A 21,730-nucleotide genomic window follows, 5' to 3' on the forward strand; every position below is an offset into this window, starting at 1 on the left:
TTTGGATTATAAAACTAATTTCATATTTACTTCATTTCTACTAATAATAGCACCATGAGAAAATTATAAACATTTCCACTTTATACTTAATGAAATAAGCTTAATGAAGTAAAGTGATTTGCCCAATAATAGATCAGATTATGGGACCTAAAACTCTCATTTTATGACCACAAATATAGTTCTTTTTGCATGACACAATAAATCAACACAAAATTTGTTCAACACTGAAGAGATTTCATAATTAATCAACCAAAAATTGAAAGGAAAATTCATAAGGAAGAAATCCACAAGCAGTGATTGCTACATAATGCAGTCTTATGAAAATGAATACAGAAATGTTCTCTTTATCATGTTTGCTAATTTAATGTCATTTCACCATGTGATAGATGTTTTCTGAAAATAAAATTGAAGCACCCTAGTTTTCATTGCTGAAAAATAAAGGTTTATAGTAGATTATCATCACTAGCATTAAACCCCTAAAATTGATTTCTCTATAAATCAGCAAAGTCACTGGTTGTGATGGTGTTATTTGCAGTGAGTGCCCCCTGTGATGACTGTGCATATGGGTCACCTGAGAAAGGAGGTACCTATAACAAGGAGCCAGTGATGTGGGCAGATATCACAGTCTCTCTTCCACTTTCCATTACCTGATTGGATAACTCATCCTATTAAAATTTTATTTACTCATCTTTCGGTATGTGCTGATGACAAACTTGCCTTTTGAAGAACATCTCTACACAGAAATTTTCCCAGAATCTATTCTCAAATCACACACTTTTCACATTATTACATTTATTATTATTATTAAATCTTTAGTACCTGGAAGGCATAAACATGAATCAGATGGAATAGGAGCTGAAACTTAATTATTATAGACCTTCGTGAAGAGACTGACTTTTGCTCTCATCTTCAGTCTTTCTGAAGGAGCATCGAGGACAGTAATTTGGATATGGAACTGAACTGAGAATATTTCTTTTCTGGAAGAAATTCCTAGAGAAAGAACACAATCATTGGAGTTTCTTTGAGAGAAAGAGAGAGAGAGATTGAGGTTGTGAGTTGTTGGAAGGTGGATAGAGGGAGGGGAGAGAATAGAATCTTAAGCAGGCTCCACTCAGCAGAAAGCTCAATGCAGGGCTCAATTCCAGGACCCTAAGATCATGACCTGAGCTGAAATCAAGAGTCAGATGCTAAACTGACTGAGCGACAAAGGATGTCACACACATTTATTTCCTCTATTTCAGTAAGTTTCTCACTTCCTTCAATATGAAGGAAGACATGGAAATAGGGAGCTGATATTAGATGCTAAGAAGGAAGAACACTAGAAAGTTATCTCTGAGTCAAGAAGGTGATGACAACTTTATGAGATTCTGGGACTGGTTGGTACATAGATAGGACTTCTCTGTGACTGGTAAATATATGCATGAAGCTCAGAAATGCTGGTGATCCTGAACAAGAAACATGAAAATCCTTCCTCCACCAGTCAGAAAAATTGCCTTTCCTATTTTTCTCCCATCTTCCAATGGCTTAAATATCCTTTGCATTGACTTTGCTTGGCTCAAACTTTTTGCTGAATTTTTGTATAAACATGGATCATATGAGAGAAGATAGGAACTGAAACCAAACTAGTACAGGTACACATAAATAGACTAACTTCTGTTCTGATCTTCAATCTCCCTGAAGAGAGCTTGATATTGTAATTATGATGGGAGAGTCAATCACTTCCATGTAATGGTGCAGGGAAACTAATGGAGGCTCTCAGGCTTCACTGTGGCCGCCCTTCTTTCACATGCACACCGCCTCAACTCTTTGCAGTCCTTTGAGAAAGCTTTTCCATTGAGGATGGTCACACAGTCCCTGTTTCTCAGACTGGTAAAATCTATTATAATCTCAAACCTTAAAGAAAAAAAAAGAAAGTTTAATCAGATCACTGGTAACTTCTAAAATGAAATGTTAAATATCCAGAAAGTACATTGGGAGTACTCCTAGATTGATAAAATTATAGAATAGATATGCAGAATGAATTTACTGGAGAGAGGGGGTCACCACGCTCTTCCTTTTCAGCCCCTTAATGTCCATACTTCTCCCTAGAAGCAAGCATCAGCTCATCTAAAACAACAAAAATTGTTTCTAACTAAAACTAAGATGCATGCTATAATATAAATTTATCATATGATTTTGCCATCATTTGAAAGGTCATCTACTTTCTCTGTGATTCAGTTTAATTAACTATAAAATAAAAAGGATTACATTAAGAATGTCGCATCTGCTGGGATAATAAATCCCATATGATATATAGGGAAGAAAGGTATCTGGCCAAACATGGCTTCAAATTGTAATATATTTAAGTATACATTTAGCTGTTTGAAAAGATATCACACACAATCTTATCTAATGCTCAGATAAGTAAACGCTCACATAAGTTGGATGCTTAACTGACTACACTACCCCAGTGTCCCTCAGAAACTATATTCTGAAAAATGTGTGCCCTATCACACTGCTCAGAAAGCCAAGAAATCTGAGGTTTGTTTTTGTTTTTTGTTTTTTGTGTTTAGATTTTATCTATTGATTCATGGGAGACACACAGAGAGAGGCAGAGACATAGGCAGAGGGAGAATCCGGCTCCCTGTGGGAAGCCTGATGCTAAACTCAATCCCAGGACCCCGGGATCACTCCCTGAGCCAAAAGCAGATGCTCAACCACTGAGCCACCCAGGTGTCCCGAAATCTGAGATCTTCTATTACCTCTGGGTATTGATAAGTTGTGAAGTTATGTGGTCTTAGGTCAGTTACCATCCCGATCTAGGTTTCAGTTTATTCATCCATAAAATATCTCTTCCCTCATCTTTCTCCTCCTCCTCTTCCTCTTCCTTCTTCTTCTCTCTCTCTCTTTATCTCTGTCTCTGTCATCCTCCCTCAGCAGAGCCCAGACACTTAATTACTAATGCTCTAAAGGACTTCAGACCCTGAAATAAAAACTCTGAAAGCACCCAGACAGAGAACTGCCCCTACTATTTTACTAACATTTTGTATGTCTCCTTCACTGGTTCACAAGCCATTCAAAAGCAAGCACTGTGTTTTATTTTTATACATCTTTGTACATCCTCTTATAAACACAGTATCCAATACAAAGCAGATGTTTGATTAATGCTTATTGAAGCAAATTGCTGAACTCAGTCACTCAAGTGAAAGCTCTCTGTTAAATGCCTTTCTCATCAAATGTTCTGAAGGCTTACAGTTCAGAGGAGTAAGGGGCTCCATCCATCCACAGCCAGGCCTTGCCACTGCCGTTGCGGGATAGCCCTGTCCAATAAGAGTAGAAAAACTCAGAGTAGCTCTGAGGCATGGCAAAGTCCTGTGAAAGGCACACAAGAAGATCTTTAGCTTTAGAGATGTTATACTATATATACACAGAGATGTGTAGGGCCAGCCAGCACTTTTACTTTGAGAACAACACATGAGTCCTGCCCCATATAGGTCATAGTATACTTGAGAGAAAAAGTGTGTGTGCGGAGGTCAGTTTGTCCAAGTTAAAGAATTTATCTTGTAAGTATGGAATATATACTGATATTCTAAAACCAAAATCATATCAATCAAAATATAAGAATAACCCATTATTTTCAAGTCACAGAGTAAACACTAAGATTTATATTAAAAACATGGGGGGCAGATTTACTCATGGGGTGAATGGAAGAATATGGAAAGAAGAGGGTAAAAATGGGGAAAGTATTCTTTATAAACATATGCAAAAGGGACTGGCCAGAAAGGGGGAAAGAATAATGAATTATACCTTAATGTAAAAAGAGGTAAGAGAAAATTTGGAAAGATGATTTATGTCTCAGAAAAGGAAAGGGAGAAAGGGAAATTTTTCATATATATATGTGTGTGTGCATTTATATTTTTGTATAGTATTCATATATACATTTATACTCATATATATCTATCCTGAATTTTTTAAAAGATTTTATTTATTTATTTGATGTGAGGGGAGCAACAGAGGGAGAGGGGCAAGCAGACTCCATGCTCAGGGGTGTGCCTGACTTGGGTCTTGATCTCATGACACTGAGATCATGACCTGAGCTGAAATCAAGAGTCGAATGCTTAACAAACTGAGCCATCCAAGCACCCCTCTATATTGAATATTTTTTAAGTTACCTTCTTCCTTCTATCCAGCCTTACCCTTTAACATAGAAATTATTTAAATTTATTATAATTATCAATTTTAATGTCCTTCCTTTCCACTATACTATGGTTCCTTAAGGATACATACTTTGTTTTATGTCCTCAACCCTTTAGATAATGACATATGACATATGGTTCAATAAAAGATTATTGGAAATAGATATGAAACTATCACTAAGCAATAGTCATCTAGTAGGTATATCAAAAAAAAGTATAGTTGAAAATATTTCCAATTGTATGGTAGACACTTCAAATTAAAAGTTTTTTAAAATAAATCATATGAAAATTACTTAAATATATACAAATCTTTGAAATGCATGAGACAAAACCACTGTATAACTTTCACAATATGTCCTACCATTATATGTAATACAATTCAGTTATATATCTGAGTCCTCTTTTACCCTGAAAGTGGAGGAAACAAAGAGAATAAGAAAAACTAGGTGGGCTTATGGTAGGGACACATTGTCTTAAATAAATTACCTCCTTTTCTGCCTAAATTGAGCCATTAAGAAAGTATAAAAAATGTTATTTTAGTAGATGAGAAATATTGCAGAGTTGCATTCATCACAGATTTCAGAAAAGTGTGTAGGAATTAAGAGTAACTAGAAGGATGTTAAGAATTTACATAGTGAGTTGGGCATTTACTTCGATTAAATAATCCCTTATTGATAAACTACTTTGTGCCAAGACTTCTGCTAAAACAATGATAAATAAATAACAGTTACACTGTTTAAGAGATTAAATTCAAAGGAATAATAAATATTTTTTAAAAGGGTGGGAACAATGACATGATTTTAGAAGTTTACCTTAATTACGTATACTTTAATACATGCCAGTTTATAATTTTACTTTCACATTTGCCTCGACTAGTCTATGTTAGGTTTAAACTTCTGAAGGACAATATGTTTATTTGCAGGTTATAGTAATGATTTAATTAAATTTTTTCTTTTTTTTAATTTTTTTAAAATTTATTTATTTATGATAGTCACAGAGAGAGAGAGAGAGAGAGAGACAGACAGACAGACAGACAGACAGAGACACAGGCAGAGGGAGAAGCAGGCTCCATGCACCGGGAGCCCAATATGGGATTCGATCCCGGGTCTCCAGGATCGTGCCCTGGGCCAAAGGCAGGCGCCAAACTGCTGCGCCACCCAGGGATCCCTAATTAAATTTTTTCAATTAAAAACTTGTCCTTTTATAATGGAAGAATAGGAAATGTTATTTTCATCTTTCTGACATTACCTCAGTATTGGGCCCTTCTTTCCCAAACTAAAAGAGGTAAGAAATTAGCGAATTTTTTTTTTTCATTTCTGAGTGATGGGGATTTTGGAGAGTTTCCTCTCATGTTTCTAAGGTATGGAGAGGAGAAAGCCTTTTGTAGTGAGGAGAACTCCTTTTACGTACCTCAGGGAATCACTCAAAACAATAAGAATAAGGCTTAGGTCTTGATTGCAGTAAGTACAAAAGTCTAGGGACATTGACTCCTTTGACTCTTTTGTACAGGTCTTTTAAGAATCTCTTTCTGAGAAAAATTCAAACACTGATCAGCATATTACCAGCACTTCTTGTGTGTTTATCTTCAGCATGGTCGCGTTCTCAGCAATGCAGAAATATTCACAGCCTTGCCAACTCTTGCTTTCTCTATAGAACCGATAGCATTTGTCCCCATGCCACTTCCATTCTTCTGGACAAGGGCTGCATCTGTTTTCTTGGAAAGAAACCAATTTTAGTGTTATTTTCTATCCAGGTGTGCGATCTTTCCTATCCTGAAATTATATGATACTTGATGACGCAAAAAAGAATCAATTTCCTTTCTCTTAGATATTTAATTGCCCACAAATGATAACTACAAATGTCTACTAAACACTCTATATGCCAGAAACTGTAATTGGTACTGAGTATATGATGAAAGTTAAAGCAGACACTACAGCTTTCACGGAATTTGGAATCTAGCAATGAATGATTGGAACTTCCTTGTTTCTTGCCCTATATAATTCAGCACACAGAGCATATTCAATTTCATAAAGAACTTTTCATATGTTCAAAAACTCATTATGTCTTTTCTTTAAAAAACAATTGAAGCTTCCGCAATTTTCTTCATTAAAATCTTCTTATATAATTGCAAAAGATTTTTAAAATGCAGTATATGTATACCAATAAGATATGGACTCTTTTCTCATTCTAAAGACAAGTAAATAAAATTTGAGAAAAAAAGACATAAATACTAAGTAAAGTATGAATTAGAATGGTAAATTTCCATGTGTCAGAAATTAAGATGGGCACCAAAGTCAGAGAAGTAAGTGCAGAGGTGAAGGGTGAGGTAGACTACATGAATAGAGGCTGTAAGTATAGGAACTAGTCCCTGAGAGCCATGGTCTTTACACTGATGAGGATACACAGCATTGGGCCTTTGAGATTTGTGACTTGTAATCAAGTCCCTTATGGTCAGATGGGAACTCAATCATTTCATAAAAATGTCTATATCTTAAAAACAATCCAGTGTATAATCACTGTATAATGCATGGGTATATCAAATCATCGCGTTGTACACTTTAAATATGTACAACTCCATGCGCCAATTATTCCTCAATAAATTAAAAAAAAAAGAAAAGAAAGAAAATTGTAACAAGTGAGATCACCAGTCATGTGGAAAAGAATCACTTAGAGAAGTGGAAGTGTGCCTGTGGGTGTTATTTTACTGGGTAACCACACAATCTGGCTGTCTGGTTAGTGTGGGAAGTGGAAGAGGAAGACTTTATCCTAACTTAAAGTCCTGGAAAGAAAAATAAAAAGTGGCAACTTAGAATGAATGTTGCTTCCTATCCATGCAAGATGACCAGAACAGAAGAGAAAGGCTAACTTGAGTAGAGTTAGACATTATGAAACCCAAAACCGACAGGAGGAAAAGGCACAGGAATGAGGTGATGCTTTCAGCCTTGTCCAGCTGTGGTTACCAAAGCATGGTTCATCTCCCCCTGGAGCATTTTTAACCTGATCCCTGTATGATTCTTAAAATGTGAGAACTATAGTTATGAGCTCATTAACTTCTTAAGAGGAAAAGATTTATGAACACATTATGAAATGTATACTACTGTTAGGTCTTTATGTGCCAAGATAAATTGAGAAATAACCCTGTATTTTATTCACTTGCGGTGTTATTTTGGTTATTTGCAGTTAGTTGTTTTTATTATTTAAAATGTCTGAATTTGAAGAATCCTTTTATGTATTACAACACAGACATATCCGAACTAAACAATTCCAATAACTGGGGATGACCTAAGTGTCCAAATTCTTCATGAAGTTTGCCAGACAACTAACTAAATGACATGTGATGCCCAGGCACACAGATGGGAAAGTCAGCTCTACAATGACAGCTAGCCAGAGGGCAGAAAGAGGTGATCACACACGACTCACCTCCAGTTTTGTTATAGAGTTCACGACACAGTTTTTCAGCCACGCGCTGCAGGATTTCTGCAAGCTTCCTGTTCTTGGTTTGGAGGGATTGCAGCTGTCGGGAGAGATTCCCCAATCTTTCTTCCTTGTGAGAAATGCTGTCTTGCTGAGTATTGGAAAGCTGGTAGATCTGAAAAACTAACCCAGGTTACCAAGTCAGACTGGACAGCTGATTTCTTCATTTGTCTTTCTACTTTTCACATATAGAGAAGACAAAACCTCATATTGTTTAAGATCTCATACTCTGAGATTTCATATTGTCTGTGTTCAAGTTTCAACTGTAGCACATAGTAAATTGCATTGTCTCAGGCAAATTAATGTTTTACATCTGTCTTTTTATCTGAATATGTAGAATCATAGTAATGCTTTCTAACTTCAGGACTAAATTCCTTAACCATATTTACTGCTCAATAAATATTTTGTGTATGCTCTTAAACTGCTGCTTAACCTAAAACCACAAATCCATTGATTTATTAACATATTATTGACAATGTGCTATATATTGTTATTCATTCATTAAAATAGTCATCATTTCCATGGTTTTATAGCTTCCAATTTGGCTCAGTGAGAACAAGCAATTTCCTTAATATCACTTGACTGGAAAATTTCAACATTTAGGTTTAAATTCCAGATTTCTAAATCTAAGTTGAGAAATCCTTCATGAAAGTTGCTTTATAGTTGCTTTATGTACCATAAGCATGGTGGTTATAAAACAAATTATATCAAAATGAAGTAAAAATTGGGGGGCCATGGTAGAAACACTAAGAAATATATTTTTTAATTAAAAAATTATAATAACAAAGGAAAAGTTCTAACATTTCCTAGAGAAAACAAATGTTTGACCTGCTCTTCAATGTAACCTTTTACCTTAAGCCACCTTTTTCACCTGCTCAGGCAATATTACTGTAGAGTGTCAATGCCATGAGGCAAATCCACCCACTTCCTTTTTTTAGTTTTTGAACTTGTCTTTAAAGACTTTTTCACATGCATTTTTCCTTGTTTGGTTTTCACAAGATTTTGCAAAATGATTCTATTATTTCCTGGACTTTTTGGAAAAATACTGTAGAAATTAAGGACCTAATCTGTTCTTATATTGAGGGAATAGATATAAATGAAATCTCTTCCCTTTGTATGAGCTGCTGGGTCATGCATACTAAGAGCAAAAACCACTTCCTGTACTCTTTTGTAGAATGAAAGAGGGCTAAATCATGCATTCATAAAAATTGCTGATTTTAGGGTCTCAGTCCTTTGAGCATCTGACTCTTGATTTCAGCTTAGGTCAGGATCTCAGAGTCTTCAGATGGAGACCCTAGTGCGATTAGCATGGAACTTGCTTAAGATTCTCTCCCACACGCCATGCCACTCCCTCACCATAGACTTTCCCTCTGCCCTCCTCAAAAAAATTGCTGATTTTAAATACCAACATGTAAACAAACAGACAAAACCTGCCTATCTCAAACACAAAGTAAAAGTCTAGCTGGCAAGTGATTGCTGTATTTTAATGCTTCTTTCACTACTCATTTCAATGAGTGCTTTAGAATAAGGTACATTGAATTATTCACAGGCTTCAGAATTAAAGTTAAAAAAAATCCGTAACAAATATTCTTCATCCTAGATACACCTTAAAACCAGAATTCTCCCCCAAGTCAGAGTGCAGACTTACACACAAGCCCCAGGGCTAACAGGCCAATCAGCAGCACCAAAGACAAAGACAGCAAGGTCAGGGCCACTGGACGCCAGACTGAAGAGGGAGACCGGTGCCCTGCAGGGAACAAAGGAAAAGGCAAGATTTCACTTTTTTTCTTTCTCTTGGATCTATGCCACCAGTAAGCCAGAAGACCTGGTTCTGGGAAAGAACAACAGCAACCAGGGGCTAAATAACACTCCCTCTGGCCTCAGAAGCACTATCAAAAGGCCATCCTCACTTCCACAGCCGTATTCCCTCACAAGCCCTGCCCATTGCCGGAGCCCCACAAGCCTCAGTTCTACTTCACATGGAATCAAGTTATGCATTGCGCTTATCTTTATAAAGTTGCTTGCATAACCATCTTTTTGTCAAAATTTAAGTTATAAAAGACATGGAAATCCCTGAACGGGGAACAATTTTTCACATCATCAAAGAGATGAAATGAGTTCCTTGTTAGTTTTGCAAAACACCTCCCCAATGAGTTCCGTATGTGCTGTCAGTAAGAAAATTGCATGTCAGTAAAGAGAAATGATCATTTTACTGTTTCCTTTTTTGGCATTTCTTTGTTGAAAGTTCCTCTTTTGTGAGGATTTTATTCATTCATTTGATTTATATCTCAGCAAAAATGGATTATAGAGAGACATGATCATCAATTTCTCAAGGGTGGAATTAAGCTATCTCAATTCTGAAGTTAAATAATAAATGCCACACCCCCACGAGTTTGCCTTGTGCTAATTGCGGAGGCTCTACTGAGTCAACAGTGAACCCATCACCTAGTGAGTTTAGCTGTCAATCTAAATGACAATCAGGAAAGGGAGATCCTTCCACCCTCATCCTCTCAGGTACTTGTTGCATCTAGCATTATGATTAAAATGAAACAAAGGAGAGCAACACCCTAAAAAATTTTTTGATGTCTCCAAGACCTGCGTTTTACTTCCTTGGGAATTGAAGTCATGTTCTAAAACAAAAAGATTAAAGACATATAAATTCATCTCCTCTTTAGCAAAGTCCTCTACATAATGTATTCTAGGTATAGAGATTTGTGTTACATATTATTTCCCAATGGGGAATGATAAGTGGGAAAGGTAGTTTCCATAGAATGTGATTACTATACTTTGGAATTTACAATCCAGCAGGAAAATAAGGAAAAATCATGGAGACATTGAGATTGATAAATTTTAAAATTTGAATCGTAATTTCTCTTAATAATCATCACCGTTAAAAACTTTCAATGGATTGCATTAAAGACAGAATAAAATTCAAACCACTTTTCATGGACACTCAGATTTCTCTCTTTAACAAAATTAAAATTTGATTATTTCTCAATTTAAAACTTCAAATAGCTTTTTTGCACTTAAAATTCTATGAGTCTTTTTCTTCTGGACCCTACCTAGTTCTTTCATCCTTTTTTTGAACTATTCTCCCCTCACTCAAATGCTCTACACACAGTGGCCTCTGTTTATCCTTGAAACAAACAAGCTTGTCCCAGTCCTAGTACCTTTCCATTAGCTCTGCCTCTGCCCTGCATTAATTAATTAATCCTCAGAGCAGTTGTTGGTAGGTTACACTCTGCTACTCAGTTTTCCATTTAAATGTCCATCCTTGGGAGTGCTCCATGAGTTCATTTCTAATATATAAGCCATTACATATGTTTTGTAAAAATAAGATTATTAATATTTTCATGGCTTTCATTTGTTTCTTTTCATCTCTATCCTCCCCCTCCTTGAAGGTACATTCCATGAAAACAGTGATCTTGTCTGTCTTGTTCACCAGTATATTTCCAGTACTGAAAGTAGTGCCTGGCACATGAGGCAAATACATATTTGAATGTGGATATGAATGAAGAATGAAATTGTGAAAAGTTAATATTACTTAAATTATATAATTTTTACAGAGGCACAGAGGATTATCTAAACTGTTGATTTTTATAAAAAATCTTTTGATCTTTCAGCAGTATTTCCGACAGCAGAAGGGGGACTCAACTAAATTCATCTAACCATACTGGTCTCTATTCACTGACTTGTGTGAGATTCTGAACCATGAACAGATATTGGAGAGATTTGCTTTCTCCCTTCAATTAGCTGACCTATATGGTTTGGTCTAAATTTTCCTGGAAACTGTTGCTTTCTCTAGGATACTTAAGAGTATCTCAAATCAGAAGCACAGAAAAGAACAAGAATATAGCTTAAGCTGAACATCCCCTCTAAATTCCCAGTCTCCTGAGAGTTCTGTGTAGCCCAAGAAACTTAAGTAGGTGGATGGCTCTAGATTCCAGAAGTACAAATGCATATGTGGACCAACCACCAAGATGGCTTTATTTTTCTCCATATATCTTATTACTATCAGATATATTATATATCTTACTCATTTCTTTTGGTTTATAGCTGTCTTAATTATTATAGTCTGTTTAGTCACTAGAAGAATATCAATTCTAGCACCTAGAACATCAGATGAAAAAAGCTCAATTAATGTTGAATGAATGAGTGTGTTGCCTATATATAAATATCTGTTATATGCCTATCTACTCCTGCGCAAACCTATTTATATTATTACACATCTGAAAGGCATAAACTATTTTTTAAGATTTGATTTATTTATTTATTTATTTATTTATTTATTTATTTATTTATTTATTTGAAAGAGAGAACAAATCCTCTCCTTAGGGCAGAGGGGAGAGAAAAATCTCTAGCAGACTCTGTGCTGAGCAGAGCTGGAAACGGGCATGATTTCATGACTCTGAGATCATGACCTGAGCAGAAACCAAGAGTTGAGCACTTACCCAACTGAGCCACCCAGGTGCCCCAGGCATAAACTATTTTTAAAATATTGTTCGTTTTTATAATTGATATTTCCCTTCCCAAAATTATAAATAATAAGAGGAAAAAGAAAAAGAACAGCTGTAGAAATCAACCAAATTATCCCTTAAGGAAATACAAATCAAAACCACAATGAGATACCACCTCACACCAGTGAGAATGGGGAAAATTAACAAGGCAGGAAACCACAAATGTTGGAGAGGATGCGGAGAAAAGGGAACCCTCTTACACTGTTGGTGGGAATGTGAACTGGTACAGCCACTCTGGAAAACTGTGTGGAGGTTCCTCAAAGAATTAAAAATAGACCTGCCCTACGACCCAGCAATTGCACTGTTAGGGATTTACCCCAAAGATTCAGATGCAATGAAACGCCAGGACACCTGTACCCCGATGTTTCTAGCAGCCATGTCCACAATAGCCAAACTGTGGAAGGAGCCTCGGTGCCCATCGAAAGATGAATGGATAAAGAAGATGTGGTTTATGTATACAATGGAATATTCCTCAGCCATTAGAAACGACAAATACCCACCATTTGCTTCAAGGTGGATGGAACTGGAGGGTATTATGCTGAGTGAAGTAAGTCAATCGGAGAAGGACAAACATTGTATGTTCTCATTCATTTGGGAATATGAATAATAGTGAAAGGGAATATAAGGGAAGGGAGAAGAAATGTGTGGGAAATATCAGAAAGGGACACAGAACATAAAGACTCCTAACTCTGGGAAATGAACTAGGGGTGGTGGAGGGGGAGGAGGGCGGGGAGGTGGGGGTGAATGGGTGACGGGCACTGAGGGGGACACTTGACGGGATGAGCACTGGGTGTTATTCTGTATGTTGGTAAATCGAACACCAATAAAAATTAATTTATTAAAAAAAAAGAAAAAAAAACAAATTATCCCTTAAGAAACCTGCTTTTCCTTGTATAATACTGGGGCAAGAGAAGTGCTGATCTTCTGCCCAGAGAATCAAAAAGAATAATCGTAAAACCTTACTGTGAAGTGAGGGTACAGATTTAAGGAATTAGAATATTATTTAATAATAATTCTATCCATGTAAAGAATAAATACATTATCCTTCCTAAGGTTATCTCTAGGACAGGAGATGAAAAAAGTATGCGATATCTTCTGCTAAGAAACAAAATTTTAAAAATTCCATTCTAATGAATCATCTTTCCCTGGGCATTTGGAAATTTTTCTACTTTGACTCTCTTCTCTCTCTCTCCCTTCCTCCCTTCTTCCTTTTTTCCCTCCCTGCCTCCCTCTCTCAATATTCACAATCTCTTTCTATCTCAAAACCCAGAAAAACACAACCCTAAGGAGTTTCTATAGCAGATATGGTCATTTCCTAGGAAATCCAGCTTCTATGTTGGAAAGACTATGAAGTTGAAAGTTTCATTTAAAAAAAAAAAAAGAAGAAGAAAGAAAAAAAACATTAGAAAACAAATTGAGGATTGCCCTAGGAGAGTTAGGAGGGGGAATGGGTTAAGTAGGTGTTGGGGATTAAGGAGGGCACTTGAAATAATGAGCATTGTGTGGTGTTGTATGGCAGTGATGAATCACTAAATTCTATATCTGAAGCTACAAAACCCCAAAAAAATGTTTCACGTCTTTTTTTTTTGATGGTGATACTATTTTTTAACTATAGACTTAATATCCCTAAACTTTATTCCAAGTGCCTTGATCATAATGAGGTCTCTCTCTAGGGACCATCCCCACCCTAAAATAAGAAAAAATAAGCTGCCTGGGAGGTGCTTCAGTTTGGCTTGGTTTTATTGTGGTTTTAGTTTTTAGAAGAGAACCCCTATGCTGTCTCCTGAGGCATGTTTAGAAAAAGGTGTGGACAGGGCAAGGAATGATATAAACATCCTTAGGAATAATAAGATATATATAGAAAAAAAATTCCTGTATCCTTTTACTATAACTATTCTATAAAAGGCTATAGTGCTAAGGTTAAGTTTTGAACACAAATTCCTTTGTAAGAATAAGAAACTTTGTAGATGAAGAGTTGTCATATACGAGCAGTTAGTCTTCATCAGGTATCAGAGAGAGGAAATTTTATAGACTTCTATTCCCAGGGCCTATGAGAAATGAAGCATGTATTAGCAGATGTGGTCTGTTAGTATGACTTTGAAATAGAAAGCATAATAGAAGCTGGAAAAGCAAGAAAATTTAAATAATTTGCAGAAAGCCACATCAAAAACTAAGAGCAGAACCAGGATTAAACTGTCACGCTTAACACCACACTTTGTATTTTTCCTCTTGACCAGAACTCACAGACAAATCAGGACTAGACTGGTGATGAAGTTCATAATATTTTGGAAATTACTTTTAATATTTTTTAATCATGAGATATTGCAGATTGGATATCTGACTTTGGGATGTATTTTAAATTTTTAAATGTTGTCTTTTTAGCAACTTCTCTTTATTTCCTTGATCCTCACTTATGGCACATAATAAATCTCATGGGAGAATATTCAAGGTTCCATGAGTTGAGGGTATTTTCTGGTGTTCGTGAAAATATAGGTATATAGTCAAATATATATGGAGAGAGAGAGAAAAAGAGAGTAAAATTTAGGTGAGTCAATTTTATATTCCAATTAAGGAGTTTCATTTATGAAATATTCAAAAATAACATGACTATTAGTAACAATTGCTAACACTCCTTGAGTTACTAAGATAAATGATTTATATGCATTATCTCATATCTTACAACGCCCCATGAATAGATACTACTATGATCACCATTTTACAGGTAGTTAACCAAGTCTTAGGGGGCTGAGCTTACCCAAGGACACACAGATCCTGATAACAACAACTACTGAGTGTTATGGATGCTGTAGTGTTTCATTGGGTTCATCCAAAAAATATTTAAGAGAGCCCTATTTTTCACTTTTGTTTGGATTTTTGAAAACTACTGTACCTAGGAGTTGCTTAGTCTCCTTTGGTTTGCACACCTGGTAAGTGATGGAGCCAGAGGTACTAATTCTGTCCTTCCAGATCTGAATATTTTAAATAATTTTCCCATCCTCCCAACAAATCCCACATTAATATTTGCCCTTACAAGCCAGTTCCTTATGAAATTGTAGAAAGACTCCAGTGTTTTAACTGCTTACTACTTTTCACTTCTTTATTGTGAAATATCTCAGGAATAGCCACCTACAATTATACATTCTCCCTCTATCCCCAAGGTGAACTTTCTAGGGTGTAAATTTAATTTCTTCCTTAAGGAAAAAAATGTTTCTTAGCATGCTATATAAGACCCTGCATAGTAGGATTAAGTCCCACTTTTTAGCCTCATCTGCCCACATGCCCCCTCGTATACCCCTTCCTTTGATGGCTAACCATTCTTTACGCCAATAATCTACCTTGCCATTGTGTTTGAATCATCTGCTGATGATTCACCAAATGATCTTATCCTGTTCTAAATTCGCACCTCATTTTTTCCCTCTGAACTCTTGTCTTTCTTAATTTTATCAATAAATACATTGCACCAAGCTAGCTCCTACCTATCTACCTTTATCTCTGTACATATAGTCCTGACAACTAGTGCCCATCTTGCTCTGCCTGAAAAACTTGGACTCAGGCTTACCGACAAGAGCGAATGTCATTTCATTCAAAGATACCCATATGAGTAAAACACAGTCGGTAACTTATTCATCTCTACTTGCTTCTTGGTCTCCTACATATATTCAATAACATTAAATGCATTTTCTTAGAACTAATTCAAATTATTCCTTCCACTTCTCCAAACACCTAAAAGTAGGATCTTCCCATAAATACAGAAGACAAATGGATGATTGCAAGAGAGGGAGCAGGTGGGAGGATGGACAAAATGAATGAAGGGTAGTAGGAGGAATAGGTTTCAAGCTATGGAATGAATAAGTCAGGGAGAGAAGGTACAGCATAGGAAATATAATGGATGGTATTGTAATAGCACTGTATGGTGATAGATGGTAGCTACACCTGTGGTGTCAAATCACTATGTTGCACGTCTGAAACTAATTTAACGTCTCGTGTCAACTATACTTCAATAAAAGAGAAGGATCTCCTATGCCTGCAGTACCACTTGATATTAAGTAGGCATACATTAAAGATTTGTTGAATCAATTAGATGTGATTTATGCCATGACACTTCAAAGAAGAGTTTATGCTTTAGTTGGGGAAATGAAGCTAGAAAAAATTGAGAATATTATAATTAATATAGGTAGAGAAAAACAGAACTTGAATTTATCATTAAAGGGTTTTAATTTTTTTTGTAAACCCAAATAGATTTTCATATTCTTTTGATAGGTCTATATTTAGTCTTCAGTAGAAATTTTAGCCCATCAGTGATTTTATTCTCTCTCTCTCTAGTACATTATTACTGTGACATGCTCTTGCTGCACTTCTTTTCAAGCTACAATTGAGTTAGAATCTCACATCTTAAAAAATAATTTGGGCAGCCCCGGTGGCTCGGCAGTTTAGTGCTGCCTTCGGCCCAGGGTGTGATCCTGGAGACCTGGGGTCAAGTCCCACATTGGGCTCCCTGCATGGAGATTGTGTCTCTGCCTCTCTCTCTCTCTCTCTCTCTCTCTCTCTCTCTCTCTCTCTCTCTGTGACTTTCATGAATAAATAAATAAAATCTTTAAAAATAATAATAATTTTAGGTACACCTGGGTGGCTCAGTTGGTTAAGCATCTGCCTTCCACTCAGGTCATGATCCCAAGGTCCTAGGATTGAGCCTCATATTAGGTTTTCTGCTCAGCAGGAAGCCTGCTTCTCCCTCTCCCTCTGCTTATGCTCTTGCTCTCTATCAAATAAAGAAAGAAATAATTCTAAAATGCGCTCACAAAAACTCATTCTACCTCAGATTTAACACTTTATATTTTCTTTTTATAGCTGGTTCATCAAAGAGAGATTTTTTTTAAAAAGAAAATGACAAATATTTATTTTCCTATTTGACTATGTTCCTTTCAAACCCTTGCTATTAAGAATTACCAATAATCCATTTTTCTCCTTATTGCTAAAACAAAAAATTGTTTTTAGCCTTCCTTTTACTTGAACTTTCTGCAGTATTACTGTTTATTATTTTTAAAATTCACCATTTATTATCATTGACTTTTCTGTTTCTCATGAAGTTATTATTTCTTGGATTCCTTAATGTCTCTCTCTCCTGGTCGGCTTCTATCACTACCAATCATTCTTTGTAGCTTTTCTTGGAATCTCTCACTCATCCTTCCCTTCATTTGGTAAGAGAATCTCTCCTAGGTACTCTGTTCCTTTGTGGGGTTTTTTTGTGTTTTTTTTTTTTTTTGTCTTTTTGTTTTACATTGTCATCTTCAGTGATCTTGCTCATTCTCAGAAAGTGTAATTCTTACCAAATATCAACTCCACCTCCTTGGCATCTGATTCCTCCTCTTCATTCCTCTACTACTTCAGTTCAGATTCCTCTAATCTCATGCTTAGACTAATGTAAAATACCCAGCTATTAGCTCATCCAGTTTCCTACTCCTTCAACTCCTCCTCCTCATTACAGCCTAGATGGTCTTCTAAAAACACAAAAGTCATTATGTTACTCCCTGCTTAAATCCCTACATGAGTTAATTTTACTGAATTAGAATCAAAATACCTGAGTATAACATAATAGGCCCTTTATAACTTCCCATACTTCCTTCTTGCTAGCTTCCTCTCTCTCCAATTCTACACCTCAGCCAAAACACATTGCTTACAGTTCTCCAAAAATACAGAATTAGGTATGAGGACATTGTCATTCACTTTTCCTTTTTATCTTCTAAATTGTTTAGCATTTTTAAAGATGAACATAACTTTTATATTAAAAAATGAAAGAAGACAAATAAGTGTACATAATTTGTTTTTACTAATTCTAAAGAAAAAAATAATTTTCCAGTCATGAGGTTATTATAAGTTATTCAACAATATTATGTTGAATTTAAATCCTATGCATTGCCAAAATATTCCTGGAGTGATTTTTGCTCAGTTATTTTTAACAGCAAAATTATATCAAATCATTTTCCTAAGAAATAATTAAACTTCTGTGGCTTTCCTCTACATATCTGCATTATTACAAGATAAAAACAAGGTATCATATGTGTAAGGGAAGATAACTATTTTCAGAGGCTGGCCTTCAAGACACTTCTTTGTAACCTCTACTCCTACTGTTTCTTCAGTTTTGACTTCTTATGGAAAGATTGCCAGATCTTTCAGCAAGTGTTTTATCCTGCCCCACCTACTTCTCCACCCTTGAGCTCAGTAGGACTTATTTGTACACCCTGTTCCTGATTATGCTAATCACCAATCCTTGTGAGAGTTCCTGGCTCTAGTCAAAGGTGAAATATGAAGTTATACACAAGCCACTTAAAACCACAGCCCTGAGAGCTGATTCTTCACAGGATTTGCTGGAGGAAAACATAACATATCTTATTACACATATCTGGTGCCTACAGAAACTGATATCCCAAAATTGTCACTTTGCTTCACATCAAGGAAGCTGGAAATTTCCAGTATCTTCTTACAACTGAGTGCATAGTTTAGGAAAAAGCAAAAAATAAAATAAAATAATATCGGTGAGTCTCAGGTGGTGATCATTCAATGAATAGAATGGGAATGGAAAGGTTTAACAGGGGAAAATGAAGAAAACCTAAAAGCTATGTGATAAAGAAGAAGTGGAAGAGAACAGTGAAAAGATATGTGCCCAGATTTATACAGGTGAAGAACACCTGAATGTGGTCAAAAGAGAAAGGATATACAGTCACTGAACAGGCATCTCTATGATGCCAACTGACACAGAACACTTAAGAATTCACGAGGAATGAAATATTGAAAGGTAATGCACATTTCTGGTGTGTCTGCAAGATGCCAAGGACTTATCAACCTTTTACTCTAACCTTATAAGAGAGATATTTGAATTGAATTATAAAAATATTTAATTTGTGGAGTGCCTGAGTGACTCAGTTGATTAAGCATCTGCTTTTGGCTCAGGTCATGATCTCAGAGTCGTGGGATGGAGCCTCATGTTGAACTCTCTGCTTGGCGGGATGTCTGTTTCTCCCTTTGCCTCTCCTCCAGCTTGTGCTCTCTTTCTCTTTCTCATGAATAGATAAGTAAATAAAATATTTAAAAAATATATTCAATTTGTTACTTAGCTTCCAACTTATACTTTTATTTCCAGGAATTCACCTTCTGACATAGTACTAAAAATATATTTTTCAGTCCCTAGACAAGAGAATTCATATACATAGAGAAGGATCTTATTTCCTGGGCAACTCAGTCAATGTAAGGCAGAAATGTCACTTGAGTTTTAATGTTATTATTATTTTTTTTAGATTTATTTATTTATGATAGACATAGGGAGAGAGAGAGAGAGAGAGAGGCAGAGACACAGGCAGAGGGAGAAGCAGGGTCCATGCCGGGAGCCCGACGCGGGATTCCATCCCGGGACTCCAGGATTGCGCCCTGGGCCAAAGGCAGCCGAGCCACCCAGGGATCCCCTGTCACTTGAGTTTTAATGGAAAAACCTCACAGTGGAACACAGACAGGACTAGGTTCTAATACCAGGTGTGCCGCTTACAAACTTCGATATTGGACTAGTTACTCAAGTATTTTGGGGCCTAGGTTTCTTTACTTATAAAATATAACTGATATTAAACATGTATATACTGAGAATTATGTACCTGGAATTATTCTAAACACATATATATCAAACACTTTTCTTATAAATGGTTGGAGTATAAGGTTAATAAGTTATGTTTTACATATATATGCTGAGTTTCCCAGGAAATAAGATCTTTCTCTATATATGGGAATTCTCTCTTCTATGGACTGAAAAATAATAAAAAGGAATGGGGTGGGATATAATTGCATCTGAAACCACTATTTAGATCATCAAATCACAGAATTTTAGAGCTAAAGGGACACTTAAAAAGTGCTTACTTTAATCCTTCCCTCATTTCACAGATGATAAAAGCCCAACATGACTCTCTCTCCTAAGGCCTTGCAACTATAAGATGCAGAATTCTGACAACAAAATACCAGAGCTGATGTGTCTGCTTAGAAACCTCCCTCCAAAGCTATAAATTCAAAGCTAGTGAAAAGAAAACCACTGTGCCAGCAATTGGATCTTAGAAAAAACAAACATCTGTGTATATACTAAGTTTAATTTTTCAGATGTTCATACACAGGCACATGAGTTGTGGAAAGTCCACAGCTACAATAAATGTAAGTCATGAAAACACTTTCTCTTTCCCTCACTTTGCACATTCTTCAGAAAGATAGTTTATCTCATAGATTGCTCAAGAGTCTGACCAATCTGGACTCCCAGAGACAGAGTACCTGTGTGCCTGGGCTCTGGCTGCTGGGTTGTAGAAGAGGCTCGAGATTGCACACTCATGATGGTGTCCCCATCAGCATCCAGCATATCCCTTGTGCTGCTGTATTTGGCCTGCATCTGGATTCCTGCCGAGGTGAGGCTAAGCTGCAGTTTGATTGTCCCCAAGCTGCGTGGCTACTGTGAGACAGTACAGGAACTATGGCGTTGAAAGTCATTCCTAATGTTCTTCACTCCCAGCGAGTAGCAGGGGGAGCCTCTGATTCCAGTTCCTGCCTGGAAAGGCCCAGCCCCTCTCCTGGGAACTTGTACTCTGAAGGCCAAATTGGTCAGGCAGAGGGGAAATAGCATGTGTTTTCTATTTGGGCAGTCTCTGTCTGAACAATTATTGAAGGATTGCCCTTCTCAAATCTCCTTTGTTCATTTATTTGTAATTCCTGTGTAAGTACAGTGTAAAAAAGGCAAGCTCATATAATCACACAGAGATTCCTTGAGGCTCTGCAGAGCAATAATCAGACAAAATGTCTGATATGTATATCACCTAGTCTCTTATCTACCAGATATTCCTTCAGTCACTTAGATGAGGTTTAACTTCTGTGCCTTCATGAAAAAAAGAAGAGATCATAGAACCAGTTTCTTCCTTTCTCCAAAGGCATAGTATAAAGCATCATATACATGGAATGTCAGCACAGTCTTTTTGGGAATATCTATTGATTGTACTTTTTTTCATTTTACATAAAAAGGAGATTGAAATCCAGTTAGATGAAGAGGTTGTTTTAAAGTCACATAGCTGTTTAGTGGCAGTATTAGCTTTAAAAGTGTTCTCCTGTTGGATTTCCCCAGGAACAGAGTAGCTGGCAGGTGCCATTTTCCCTCAGCATAAAGAATGACCACCCCCAGGAACCAGTGTGGTGCCTAATTTACTAATACACATACCCCTAACCCACTGTAATCCACCCATCCACACTGCTTCAGAAGATTTGCCCTTTCCAGGTAATCTTGCCTCAGTCTCAGCACCACAGGTGGCATCTCTAAGAAGACCAGCACAAACCTGGCCAACATTCAGTCTTTTGCTCCCACACACTTTTAGGACCCTGGGCCAGGTTTGGTGAAGGCAGTGGGTCCCATAAAGACCAACACACACTTTGTTAAAATTTTGTGCCCTGCCCATATATGCTTTACAGATCTGCCTTAGTTAAGGCAGATAATTTTGCAAGGAGGCCAGTATGCACATTGTTAAAACTTTGGACTCCACTCTGGCCAGTGCCAGA

The 21,730-nt window shown here is 36.6% G+C and overlaps 1 protein-coding gene across 1 annotated transcript; it reads right to left on the reverse strand.

Moving 5' to 3' along the window:
• Positions 1-57: 57 nt before the first annotated feature.
• Positions 58-20,667, reverse strand: CLEC1A (C-type lectin domain family 1 member A). The gene is made up of 6 exons (XM_055336717.1): positions 20,465-20,667; positions 9,298-9,396; positions 7,596-7,772; positions 5,738-5,889; positions 3,233-3,351; positions 58-1,893 (listed from the first exon to the last, which is right to left on the reverse strand). Exons 1-6 carry the CDS (start codon positions 20,577-20,579, stop codon positions 1,743-1,745), a joined length of 813 nt encoding a protein of 270 aa, XP_055192692.1. The 5' UTR covers positions 20,580-20,667; the 3' UTR covers positions 58-1,742.
• Positions 20,668-21,730: the final 1,063 nt, after the last annotated feature.

Source organism: Nyctereutes procyonoides, unplaced genomic scaffold, assembly GCF_905146905.1.
Source record: "Nyctereutes procyonoides isolate TBG_1078 unplaced genomic scaffold, NYPRO_anot_genome, whole genome shotgun sequence".
NCBI lineage: Eukaryota > Metazoa > Chordata > Mammalia > Carnivora > Canidae > Nyctereutes > Nyctereutes procyonoides.